We start from the raw sequence: 12,928 nt of genomic DNA on the forward strand, positions 1-12,928 counted from the left end.
CATGCCATGTAATTTTGTGTGTATTATGCGGGGGCGGCGAGTTGAGGCCGTCGAATGCTTGGCCTTTGGCTGGTTCAGGGATTGATATAGATAAGGAGGAATCGGATGATCGGGCAGTGGCCGTGATTTGATCTGACCATAAAGACGGGGGTCTGACGATCCGGTAACAAATCTTCACGCAAGACTCCCGCTCCTTCTCTCGTCATCTTTTCCCAGACTCCCATGCATCTCGCTGACCACGCGCCTCGTCGTAGCCATATCAACGGGTCCACGTCCAAAGCTGCTGTCGACGACCTCGAAGCGATTCTGGGCGGTGACAAGGTGTATCTGCTCGTGAGTGCTCTATACGACTTGATCTTGATCTGAAAGATCTGCCAGAAGCGGAACGGCCCAACTCCAGGTATCGTCCGTCACGCCCAACGTGGACGGGCGAGTCTTTGCACAAGGGATCAAGCTGAAGCACCTTGCCCAGCGACGGAACCGAGTTCCACATCCATTCCAAGCTCTAACTTATCCCGCTTCATCCTCAGCTACCTCTTTACCTCGCGTGGACCCCTTTCCGACAATGCCAAAATCGTGTCCATCGCCAATCCAGGATTATTTATCGTACGACGCGTACGACCAGCTCGACCTGGACGATCTGAGCTTGCAGGAGGTGGAATTGGACGTGGAGAACAAGGGGAGATGGAGGGTCGCATCGTTCTTCGATCAGTCCACGAGGGATAGTACGGTGCATTGGACGCGGTCCTAGACAGTTTTTGCCGTCGTGAGTTGCAAGCTCTCCCCAGTGTGATGCGTCATGTCGCAGCAGCTGATGACGAGGTACTTCTTCTCAAACACTTCACCCCACGAACCCACGCTCTGCTAACCCCAATCTACTCGACCTCGACCTCGCCCCACTCCATCCAACTACCCGGCAGGATATGAACGACCGTTTTCCAGAATACGAAACGAATACTACCATCTCCACCCCAGTCTCGTCCTCGTCCTCACCGAAGAATAAGAATCACAATTGGGCAACTTCCCTTTCCCCATGAACATCGCCGCGGTCTTAATCTCCCGATTGATGGGATGGAAACCGGATGGATATGCTCCGCATCCAGTCTACGTGAGTGGCAAGTCACAGTCCATTGATCTCACCTGACCTGCTGTAGATCCTGGTTCACCCCGATAAGAAGAAAGTACTGGGTGAAGACAAGTTCTAGATTTCCTGGAGCTCGACTCTGAAGCCTTGGGCGTCGAACAAGGACAACAGAGCCAGATTCATGGGATAAGCTCGTGAAGACGGTCGAATAGACAAGGGGCTAGCCTGTATGATGTGTGTGTACGGTGCACAGCCAATGCATACCATGCCATTCAATCGATTCATTCGTCCATATTTACAATACGCTTTTTTCCTTAGACACTTCCTCGCTTGCTTGCTGGTCTTACTCGCTGGTACCAACCGCAGCCGCTGCAGGCTGGTTGTCACTGTTCAGGCCGAGCTTACTCTGAACCGCATCGACGAGACCCGCCGCGCCCTTGGGTCCAAGGTCCCACCTCCAGTTCCTGAACTGCGCGGGGTCGATACCGTTCTCGAACGCCTCAGTCCTCGCGTGGATCTGTCGCTCCAACAGCCTCTCCCTCGCCATACTGCCCTTGTTCTTGAGATTCGGCAATCGATCAATGGCATCGATCGCAAGACTGAACCTGTCAGTCTCGTTTCGGATGGCCAGCTCCAGGGGAGTATCGATGTTACCCTTCTCCTTGTATCCACGGACGTGGATGTTCTGGGAACCAGGTCGCTTGTAGGTGAGTCGGTGGACCAACCAGGGGTAAGAGTGGAAGTTGAAGATGATGGGTTTGTCATCCGTGAAGATGGCCTTGTAGGCAAGATCGGTGAGACCGTGGGGATGGTCGACATTGGAGATGAGCTTGAAGAGATCGACGACGTTGACGAATCGGATCTTGAGGTCGGGCAGGAACTCTCGAAGAAGAGCAGTGGCAGCGAGCGACTCCATAGTAGGGACATCACCACAAGAGGCGAAGACGACATCAGGGTCCTCGTCAGGGAAGGTGGATGCCCACTCCCAAATACCGAGACCCTTGGTGCAGTGAGCGATGGCCTCCTCCATGTTGAGGTACTGGAGGTGGTCTTGCTTGTCTGCCACGATGACGTTGACGTAGTTCTTGCTCTCGAAACAGTGGTTCATCACCGAGAGAAGACAATTACCGTCAGGAGGGAGGTAGATACGGACGACCTCGGGAGATTTGTTCGCGACCACGTCGAGGAAACCGGGGTCTTGGTGGGTGAAACCGTTGTGGTCCTGTCGCCAGACGGTAGCGGTGAGAAGGATGTTGAGGGAAGAAACCTTCGCCCGCCATTCGACCTCGAGACACTTTTCGATCCACTTGCAATGTTGGTTGACCATGGAGTCGATGATGTGGATGAATGGTTCGTAACTGTTGAGAAGACCGTGTCGACCGGAGAGGACGTAACCTTCGAGCCAGCCTTCGACAGTGTGCTCGGACAGAATCTCCATGACTCGACCGGAGAAGGCGAGGTTACCCGCGTCCTCGTCTTCAGGGAGGTAGCCAGCCATCCAGACCTTTTTACCGGCCTCGTAGACCGCGCCGAGCTTGTTGGACTCGGTCTCATCGGGACCGAACAGACGGAAGCTGTCCAGGTTTCGGGCGACGACGTCTCGAAGGTAGAGAGCCATGTTGGCCATGCTGGGACCGTTGGTGACTCCGGGCTCGACAGAGAGGGCGTAGTCTCGGAAGTCGGGGAGGTTGAGGGACTTTCGAATGAGACCACCGTTGGCGACGGGGTTGGCAGACATCCTCAAGTTGCCTTCGGGGACCAGCTCCTTGAGCTCAGGGATGAGTTTACCGTCCTTGGTGAAGAGCTCTTCAGGCTTGTACGATCTCATCCAGTCTTCGAGAAGCTTGAGGTGCTCAGAGTTGGTGGCGACGTCAGCGAGGGGGATTTGATGTGCTCGCCAGTAGCCTTCGAGGTGGTGACCGCTGACGTCTCGAGGAGCGGTCCAACCCTTGGGACTTCGGAGGATCACCATGGGCCATCGGGGTCGGAAGGCCTTGCCGGTGGACCTGGCCTGTTTTTGGTATTGCTTGATCTCGGCGACGGCTTGTTCGAGGGTAGCAGCCATGGCCTGGTGCATGGAATCGAGGTCGGAACCTTCGACAAAGTAAGGTTTCCAGCCGTAACCGATGAAGAGGGCTTCGAGTTCTTCGTGGGAGATACGGGCAAGAACGGTGGGGTTGTTGATTTTGTACCTGAGCGAGCGTTAGCGAGCGAAGCAAGGGTGTGTGCGGTTATAGGTATGTAGTGCGCGAGAGGGGTCGGAAGGAAGAAGCGGGTACGATTGCCAAAACACCGCGATAACAGCCAAGACAGTGAAGAGCACAGAGGCATAAGACAACCCGGGAAACAACCACTCACCCGTTCAAATGGAGCACAGGCAAGACGGCACCATCGGTGATAGGGTTCAAGAACTTTGTAGAGTGCCAAGAAGTAGCCAAGGGACCGGTCTCGCTCTCACCATCACCGACCATGGTCAACGTGATGAGATCCGGGTTGTCGAAGACGGTACCGAAAGCGTGAGAGATGGAATAACCGAGCTCACCACCTTCGTGGAGGGAACCCGGGGTTTCGGGCGTCGCATGGGAGCCGATACCGCCTGGGAAGGAGAATTGCTTGAAGAATCTTCGCATACCCTCTTCGTCTTCGGTGATGTTGGGGTAGACCTCGGTGTAGACACCTTCGAGGTAGGATTGGGAGAGGACGGCGGGAGCACCGTGGCCTGGCGAAAGTGTGAGTCAGCGACGGTCCGTCCGTAGAACCCGATCACACACTCACCGGGGCCCGAGACAAAGAGACCGTTCAATCCCTGTTGTTTGATCAATCGGTTGAAATGGATGTACGTGAAGATCTGACCGGCGTCCGATCCCCAGTGACCCAACAATCTCGCCTTGAGGTGTTCGAGCTTGAGTGGTTCTTTGAGGAGAGGGTTCTTTTGGAGATAAAGCATACCGAGACAGAGGTAGAGGGACGCTCTCATATACGCATCGGTCTTCTTCAGGTCTTCCGGTGAGAGGGGGGTGCCCTTTACGGTGGAACGAGCTGTCCCGAACGGAGTAAGGGAGGCAGTCTCTGCGGACATTGCGGGGGAGGGGGTGGTGGGGTGGTTGTATAAGAGAGGGGAGTGTGGTGGTGTTGTCTTTGGGTGGTGTGTGTTGAGTCTGTTGAAGCAAAGAAAGATGAGGTGGAGCGGAACACGGTCTAGTTATATACATAAGACTCTGACCCCGTCCAGTCTGCAAGTGCAGAGTGTGTGATTTCTTTCCCATGGAATGCATCGGGTGTGTGTGTTGAATCCAAACCCTCCACTCCCTTCCGATTACGTGTCTCTCCGAGGTTTTATGCTTGTTGTTACCGCTTCAAGCAATTCCTCGTGACGTGGCATCCCTCTCTCTCGCTGCCGCCGGCCCTTTTCGAATCTTTTGACGACCCTCCGAATCTAGGATACAGACATGATAATGGCGCCCGTCATAGGGACACCTACGAGGTATAAGTTATCTTTCCGACCTTGGCCGTTGGACTTCAGGGATCGGTGCGCCCACCATGCGAAACCCATACAAGTAACTTTAGTATCGCAGTGATGCAGGCGGTACATAACTTACCAGACGGATAATTCATCCTCCTCTTGCATCCGCGATCCGTAAATACAAAGCATGTACAGTCACTGCTCAGCTCGCAACCGATCCCGCATTGTATACGATCGTTCCGAGGGTGACACTCGGCTTTGACATGGAGAACTGCAAAAGGTGACTTACTCAGCATCAGTTGACGGGAGTCTGCTGTTACCGAGAGTCACCAAAAGAGATCGAATTCATGCGAAAGAATCATATACGAAAAGCGGCCGCTGTCGTTTGGTCCAGGGTAGAAAGGGTTCTTGTGAATGACACTGTCAAGGCGAGTGGAAACATGTGCAGCTTACGGGAGCGAAAATAGGTAGTAGCAGCAGTGTCGTCCAAAAGAACGACATCTGGAGCAAGGACGAGTTGACAGGATCAGCAACAGCGAGCCGAGATGCTGATGGATGGTATGTGCGAGCATGATGACTGGATTGTACTTGAGATAGAAGCAAGATTGCGCAAACCAAGACGGTTAGGGATCAAGCACACAGAAGTGGGGTACCGACAGTATAGCAGACAAGGGAAGCTCTACTCGCTTCCATCGGCTGGGATTGACCGTGGGCAGTTTGATCCAAGATGTTGAACGATAGATATGAGAATCCATTTTGATATTTGAGAGAATTGCGGCCGTCGAGATATTCTGAAACGCGGGACTCGGTCAGTGGGACCTCCTGACCTGACGGATAGTACAGTACTGCATGCCTCTGATAGGGGCTGGATCAGCTTTGCGGCCACTGCTGCGCAAAAATGTGAACCTACCGATACGTCCCAGTGGCCGACTTGGACACGAATCGGCTGCGCGTACACGTCGACCTCACCGAACCTATTGCATAACGCCTTTGATGACGGGAGGTCGCCAGAGTTGAATCGAGCCGCCTCATGACCTCGTCTAATCTTCCGAAACGGCCAACATCTGCCTCTCCAGGGCAGGGGTAGTCCCAGGAGGCCCAACCAATCTGCTCGAGCCGGAATGCTTCCGCAGTGGTAGAAGCCAAGCATTGCAAGATGGCGGCAGGCCCAGGCGAGATGTAGAGAGATGCCGGGCAGGGGATGTGGATAGTCGGCTGATGACAGGCTGATGAGAATGTGCTATTCAGTTGGCGGGTAGGACCGGTACGACCACGGAAGTCTCACCTCGCTGCAGCTTCGGGTATACGCATTTACAACCTGGTCTGCGTATACTCGATAACGACTTAGGCGACGCTTGTACTCGGGTCGAACATGTAGTGACCACGCTTGCCCCCCGCAGCTCTCGAGGAAACAAGTTATTCTGCCAAATTGACAGTGTATCGCACGGCCGAGGCAAGAGATAGCAGAGCCTGTTCCACGAACAAGTGAGATAGGACCCTACATAACGTTGCGTCACATTCATGGAGCAGCTCATGCAGTACATATTGTGCTGCAGCTAATGAGCGGGGAAACAGGTGCTGCGCTTGAGATCCGCGGATGTCGAAATGGTACTATCGTTGAGGGATCGAAGTATAGAAGACATGCTCAGTTGGAATTGAGATCGTGATGTGAGGTGAACAAACGATTGTTTATAAGAAATAAGTATGTACACAAGATCCATCTGATCGTGATTAGGGTCTGCCTTTGACGAGGTAGTTGAAGGTAAATGATTAAGGTTATGATAAGGGGTGGTCAAGTAATAAATATGAGTGCATATAAATGCAAGAAGAAGCATATATAGAGTTAAAATGATATCGATCATGGTACGAAAGAAGAAGGAGAAAGAAAGAGAGATACAGAACTGGCAAAGTGATCCTCTATATGAGTTATGTGAGAATATCGAAGTGGAGACATCGATTGTCAGTGGACGCCGTGATCCTCACTGATACATGACGTGTACATATGCGCACAGGTGCACACAAACACGTACTCAGACACACAACAGACAAACAGAACTGACCGATGACTTGGCCCTCTTTACGGCTCACAGGCTTCATCGCCCCAGGGTCGAATATCATGTGTACATTGTTGGGAAGTTCTACCCTCAGAATGACGACGAGATCTTGGGAAGAGAAAGTCTTGGGACAACCCCTTCTCCGGACAGGACCCGATGACCCGATGAAGGTCATCGGATTGGCTTCGACGAAGCCAAATTGCACTGCCACGCCATGAGTCGTTGCCCGATGCGGCATGATCAGCCAAGAGGAACTCACCTGATGCATCAGTCTGTGGCCAAAGTTCTGACCCATGACCTAGACAACAGACTGGATCAGATAGCTTGTACAGCGACTTTGAGATCAGGTGTACTCACAGAGTGCCACACACTGCGATTGTCGAAGACCACCAAGTCGCCATCTTGCCAGGCACTGGCAAGGGGAGAGCTTGTCAGGCGTGAGACGGAACTGCATGGGCTGCTGCTACTCACTGAGCGTATACTCTCGAGGGGGAGATCCCAGGCCTCATCAATCTGTTGGATTGAGGCAATGAGATACAGTCAGCCATGACTACCATTGAGAGGAAATGAGGGGGGGGGGGTCGACGTACGAGTAGATGATTGTCCGAACCTGTGCTATATCATTCACCACGATCGGATTATCATCTGTACTTCTCTTGAGGTTGAGTCTCCACACACACGCTCCATGAACTTGGAGACTCTTCTCCCCCGTGACAGGGTTGGTCCACACCAGCGGCAAGGTCAGAAGCTTGCTTTCTTCGTATGGCGGAAGATCGGTCAATGGCTTCTCTAAGCCTTCGGAGAGACAAACAAGGCCGGTAGAATGCGCTTTGGCTTCGGAAATGAAGGAATAAGGGTGCGGGGCGTAGGTGACCGAAGAATGAAGGGCTAGCTCTCGAAGGTCCTCGGGTAAAGCACGTAGTGCTTCTGCACCTGAAACGACTGATAATGATCACGTTCAGCCGTAAGGACTCATGCAATACAGATAGAGTCCACTGACAAGCTGTCCCTCCTAAAGGCACCACGAGCTCGTCGCCCGACCCATCGTCGTAGACGACTGTTTGGGAGGGACCCTTGGGATTCTTCACACCGAGAAGTGTCGTGACCTGCACAGATGGATACTGTTCAGCCGTGTGACTCTGATTCACCGAGATAACAAGGGTATATATAGCTTACCAGAGGCGGTCCGATGTCGTAAAGCGCGGCATCGATGTGCCTGACGATGCGAGTTTCAGTGCAGGATCAACAGGAATGACCAACGATACTCGCCAGCGGTAAAATCGTGTCTTCCCTTTTGCCAGATCGGCATCGCTGAGATGATTTCGATGGAACAGCTGATGCGTTGGGTGTCTCGCCACTGAGCCTTCTAGTCCTCGGTACCACTCCCTGGCCGTCGTATCTAATGAGCCCTCTCTGCGTAACGATCAGCGATTGGAAGCCTCCTTCTCCGGAAACTCACCCTAACACTTGGACTTGAGGCACAGATGGGATAGTGATACCATCTCTATGGATACAATCAACATAGCTCATCATAACGACTGACAGCTGAAAGGTCATGCTCACTTGGAAAGGATCGATCCTTGCCTTCGTTGACTGTTATTCGCGTGTCCATAGCTCGTTGCTTCGGGATCGAACCGTTTATTCAATGCGAGCTGGTTTGCAGGTGTAAGGTCGGATTGTCCTCGTATCACTACGACTTTGTATCGGTATACTGCATCGTGCACGAGCTGAAACTCATCGTCTGTACGAGATCCCAATCAGCGGGAGTCGAGAGAAAGGCTGAGCTACTGAATGTCATAAGTCAGCTTACCTGAGAGGTTGTTACAATCTAAGCCTTCCAGAACGCATCCGATATCCCCGCGTCCTCCATGGAGGGGGGTCCGTGTCACCATACTGGTGCGCTACCCTAAAGTATGAATCGGGACAAAGATGTGTGATGCGCTCGAACATAATTGTCAAAAATGGAGAAGCGTGAACGAAAGACGAGTTGATGATGATCGGGAACTTTGACGACAGGGTCTCAAAATACGACCGAAATGTCTCGGTCGACCGCCGACAGGAGGACCTCAACTTCCAATAGCATTCCACTCCTGTCACTCCTCCAATCCAAGAAGCACACTAGTGTTATCTGACCTTCAAGTCATGGACACAAAGCCGATGATAGCGGATCGAACATGTCAAACGAAAACCTCGATTTTGCAAGAGTCAGACAGCTACTATGCAAGAGGAGAAAGGTCAAATTGAATTGTGCTTCTTTCGATCTGTCGGTCGTCGTCAGCTTCGCCTCTATACTACCACTTTGTGAGCTCGTGGTGACCGCGCAACGACAGACATCATGGGAGACAACAAAGATATCGACCTAGAAGCTATCGCACCGGCACCATTATCCACGTCAAGGACGATATCGGCTGACGAAGTCGAACAGGAGCAAGAGCAAGAGCAACAACGATCGAAGAAGAGCTTGAGGGAGAAGATCACGTATTTTGCGAGCAAGGATGCCTGGATAGGTGACTATGTGAGCTCGTCTTCACTCTCGTGATCTCAGCGAGCACTGACAACCGTCGGATCGTAGGACTACAAACACCTCTTGCTTCCTCCCAACCCTTTTAATGCTGTCCACAAGTCACCGCCGTGAGCTTGAGCGTTTCATTCTCTCTCTTCAACCAAAGACTCTGATAATGCTTGCGTCGTGTATTGCAGCTTCTTCGGCGTTTACTCTACACCTCCTATCCTTCTAGCCATCATTCTGGGGCTGCAACATGGTTTGTCATCCGCTTTCCACTTCCTAGAGACGCTTTCCCGAACTGACAAAAATCCTTCTCATCCGTCGTATAGCCTTGGCCATGCTCGCAGGGCTCACCTCGCCCACCATCATCATCTCTGGTGCTGCGAATCTACCGGTAGAGTTACAGCAGTATTGCGTTTCTGCCGTTCTTATCTTTTGCGCATTCGGAACCGCTCTGTGATTTCACCGTCTGCTGCAAGTATCGCCTCTGCTGATGCTTGCACAGGCAGATCACCCGATTTCATATCTACAAGACTCCTTATTACATTGGCTCCGGCGTATTGTCCGTCGTTGGTACCTGTGAGTTGGTCCAGGACAGGAGTTATAGGATCAGGGTCTGAACGGCTCTGACGTGAAATCGCACCCAGCTTTTGGTGTAGTCAACGTTGCCACTACGTGAGTACATCTCGTTCTCCGTGGCAGGTTGTCCTGACGTCTCACTTCTCTAGGTATATCTCTCAGCGCTACACGAACGGCTCATGCCCCTCGGATGCGACTGGGAACCATCTACCGTGTCCGGACGCCTACGGAGCGCTTCTCGGCACATGTGCAGTCTGCTCTCTCTTCCAGATCGTACTTGCTTTCGTTCCACCTAAGAGTTTGAGGAGGTTGTTCCCTCCTCTCGTCACAGGAGCTGGTAAGTCATGATGTTTTCCATTGTGTTTGGTTCGATTCCAATAGAATTTGCACGATCGCTGATTACAATCATTTTGCGTAGTCCTGGTACTTGGAGGTGTCAGTCTGGTCTCGGCTGGAATGAACGATTGGGCGTGAGTGATATGATCTCATCTCATCTGTTTTGTCTTTCGAATGAAGCGAGTCTGGCTGATCGTCTATCCGGCTGACCGTCATTTAGTGGTGGCTCCGGCTCTTGTTCTTCTCGCCCTACCACCGGGGACTTTCAACTTTGTCCTAGTAATTCGGCACCTCATCCTCTCCCGTGGGGTTCGGCAGAATTTATCGGGTGGGTGTGACGTCTCGACCCTTTTCAGTATCCGTACTGATGTTACTGTAGCCTCGGGTTCTTAGTATTCCTCAGTATCATCCTCATAGAACGGTTTGGAAGTCCTTTCATGAAGGTGCGCTACAAGATTGAGTATACCCGGAGGCCATCCTAATCCTTCTGTTCTTTCAGAACGCGTCGGTCATTGGAGGTCTACTCATCGGTCAGTGGACTGCGCGAAGCTTTAAGAATCGAGACGCACGACTGACCGGGTGTGTATGCCAGGAAGCATTGTTGCGGCGGCGTGCAACTATTTCGACAGTTCTTCCATCGACCAAGCACCAGTTATAACTTTCCTTTGGGTCCACACCTTCAGGTGAGCATTACTGTATATTCTCCGGGATATGCTTTACTCTGCTGACAGATTTCGCTCCTCAGACTTCGTGTGGACGGAACTCTGGTGCTGCCTCTCATGGCGTAAGTGATATTTTCACTGTGTCATGTCATCAAGCCAAGCTGACACCGTGTAGTGTCTTGATCACGATCGTTGTTGAGTGTATCGCCGATATCACAGCTACATGTGATGTCTCGCGTGTCGAAGTCGAAGGACCGGTCTTCAACACTCGAATTCAAGGAGGCGTCCTGGCAGACGGTATTAACTCGTTGGTGAGTAGCGTGTCTCACACTTCATCTGAACGGGTACACTAATTTTGCAATCTGTCTAGGTCGCTGCGTTAGCTACTGTCACTTCTACGACTACCTTTGCTCAGAACAATGGTGTGATTGCCTTAACCCAAATGGCCAGTCGGTAAGTTGGGCCAGTTAACAAGCTCTGGATTGAAAAGCTTACATCTTGTCGGATGAACTGCAGTCGTGCCGGGTACGCATGTTGTATCTGGCTTATACTTCTCGGTATCTTTGCCAAGTTCGCAGCTGCAATCGTGGCGATACCTGCTCCGGTGTTCGGCGGTATGACTACGTGAGTCCACACTCAGCCACACGTTCAACCGCTTGACTGACATAATCTCAGGTATCTCTTCGCCTCCATCGTGGTGTCTGGTTTTCGAGTACTATCGTACAATCACTGGACGAGGAGAAATCGCTTCATCCTCACAGCCTCTATGGCTGTCGGTGTAGGAACTGTGGTCGTCCCCACATGGTGAGTTTCTGCATGCCTTTTTGGGTGCAACGTTTGGCCACAATGACCCACTAATACCCTTCGCCCATAGGTTCTCCTACGTCTTCACTTACTCTGGTCCCAACACTCGTCTGCGTGGGTTCCTCGATGCGATAGTACTTGTCGTAGAGACTCCTCAGGTTATTGCGACCTTTGTCGGGGTCATACTCAATCTTATACTGCCAGAGATACCAAGCGACGATGCTGAGGAGAAACGAAAGGTCTTGCTGGCATACGGAATCGAGGAGCAGCTCGGCAGGGAGACATAGAAGTATCTCATCCTGGTATGAGCACTCGCCTCATGCTTCTGTTGAGTGTCCAGTGTGCATTGCGATGCGCCACTTTCGATGACTGCAAACTTCATTGGTATGCATTACGATTGAAGAGGAGGCTGTATTGCCACTGAGCCCTGATGTAATACAGTACGACCCGACGCTTGCTACTGTATCACGAATAGTGTAATCTTCCCTTCATGCGAATATCGAAGATGATACATTACACACACTTGCTACGATGTCGCCCACCCTAAGGGCTGTTCTGAGACAACTGAGAGAGCAGGACTGACATGACCATGGACTGACATGAGGAAAATGAAGTCTCCCAGGTCCCGCGAGGTGAACCAACCCCAGAGATTGGTGCAATTCGTCTCAATCGCTTGAGAAATGAGCAAATTGACCCAAGACGGGGATGAGCCTGCGACGTAGAGGTCAGGAGACGCAGAAAGCGATTGCGTGGTGCGTTAGAAGACGCTCTGATCAGCAGGACGAGCAGTGCTTACCTCGACGGGCCGTAACGACAGGACCTCGTCCCAATCGATCCATATCTCAACTTTCACCTCATCTACAACCCTCAGACCAAGAGCATCGGATATGAGAGACCCAGGAGGCGGCGATGGAATGCAAGATGATGGTGTACAGTGCTTCGATGCATGGGGAGTCGGGTGAAAAGTCGGAAGAGGGGGAAAATGCGCGTTTCTCGACAATTCAGGTCACAGGTAAGAGACACCTGATCATACACCGCTCTCACGAATACCTGTGTTGGATCGTGATCTAGTGAAGAAGTATCAGCGAGACAAACGCTGTATCGAGTCGTACAGGCAAGGAGAGATGACCAGAACATGGTCGGGGAATTGAGGATCTGCTGACTTACCTTGTCGAGTGAAATCTCCCTGTCCACGCCTTCTCTGGGATCCCGTGTGGTGAACCGAGTTTGCCCATATCTAAAGAGCTACGTACGCCTGTTCGTCGGTGGTAGCACCGTTCTGACGTGTCGAGATTGAAGCAAAGGGTCGAAGGGAAGGGGAAATTGGGAGCGACCAGCATGTCGGGTATCCTGCCTTATGCATCAATTCGAGCTGTTCGAACGTGTACAGCGTGTAGACAGAATCGGTTTGGGCGGTAGATCTCTCGGGAAGGTCGTACA

General features: G+C 52.0%; 4 protein-coding genes across 4 annotated transcripts; 2 read left to right on the forward strand and 2 right to left on the reverse strand.

Annotated features, from left to right (window-relative positions):
* Positions 1–222: 222 nt before the first annotated feature.
* On the forward strand, positions 223–751 carry IAR55_007178 (uncharacterized protein; the record flags this gene model as incomplete). Its single annotated transcript, XM_066950251.1, has 2 exons — positions 223–333; positions 401–751. The coding sequence occupies 2 exons, from the start codon at positions 223–225 to the stop codon at positions 749–751; spliced, it is 462 nt and encodes a 153-aa protein (XP_066799466.1).
* A 676-nt stretch (positions 752–1,427) lies between these two features.
* Positions 1,428–4,163, reverse strand: IAR55_007179 (uncharacterized protein; the record flags this gene model as incomplete). The annotated part of the gene is made up of 3 exons (XM_066950252.1): positions 1,428–3,276; positions 3,443–3,803; positions 3,860–4,163. 3 exons carry the CDS (start codon positions 4,161–4,163, stop codon positions 1,428–1,430), a joined length of 2,514 nt encoding a protein of 837 aa, XP_066799467.1.
* Positions 4,164–6,772: 2,609 nt separating this feature from the next.
* Positions 6,773–8,493, reverse strand: IAR55_007180 (uncharacterized protein; the record flags this gene model as incomplete). The annotated part of the gene is made up of 11 exons (XM_066950253.1): positions 6,773–6,805; positions 6,861–6,899; positions 6,959–7,013; positions 7,073–7,114; positions 7,192–7,543; positions 7,602–7,707; positions 7,778–7,817; positions 7,871–8,014; positions 8,061–8,105; positions 8,165–8,342; positions 8,412–8,493. 11 exons carry the CDS (start codon positions 8,491–8,493, stop codon positions 6,773–6,775), a joined length of 1,116 nt encoding a protein of 371 aa, XP_066799468.1.
* Positions 8,494–8,936: 443 nt separating this feature from the next.
* Positions 8,937–11,775, forward strand: IAR55_007181 (uncharacterized protein; the record flags this gene model as incomplete). Its single annotated transcript, XM_066950254.1, has 18 exons — positions 8,937–9,116; positions 9,174–9,232; positions 9,302–9,363; positions 9,437–9,563; positions 9,613–9,686; positions 9,755–9,782; positions 9,836–10,023; positions 10,105–10,156; positions 10,243–10,350; positions 10,402–10,465; positions 10,522–10,552; positions 10,615–10,705; positions 10,768–10,806; positions 10,860–10,995; positions 11,055–11,137; positions 11,201–11,308; positions 11,360–11,488; positions 11,559–11,775. The coding sequence occupies 18 exons, from the start codon at positions 8,937–8,939 to the stop codon at positions 11,773–11,775; spliced, it is 1,776 nt and encodes a 591-aa protein (XP_066799469.1).
* Positions 11,776–12,928: the final 1,153 nt, after the last annotated feature.

This window comes from Kwoniella newhampshirensis (genome assembly GCF_039105145.1).
Source record: "Kwoniella newhampshirensis strain CBS 13917 chromosome 10 map unlocalized Ctg15, whole genome shotgun sequence".
Lineage (NCBI taxonomy): Eukaryota > Fungi > Basidiomycota > Tremellomycetes > Tremellales > Cryptococcaceae > Kwoniella > Kwoniella newhampshirensis.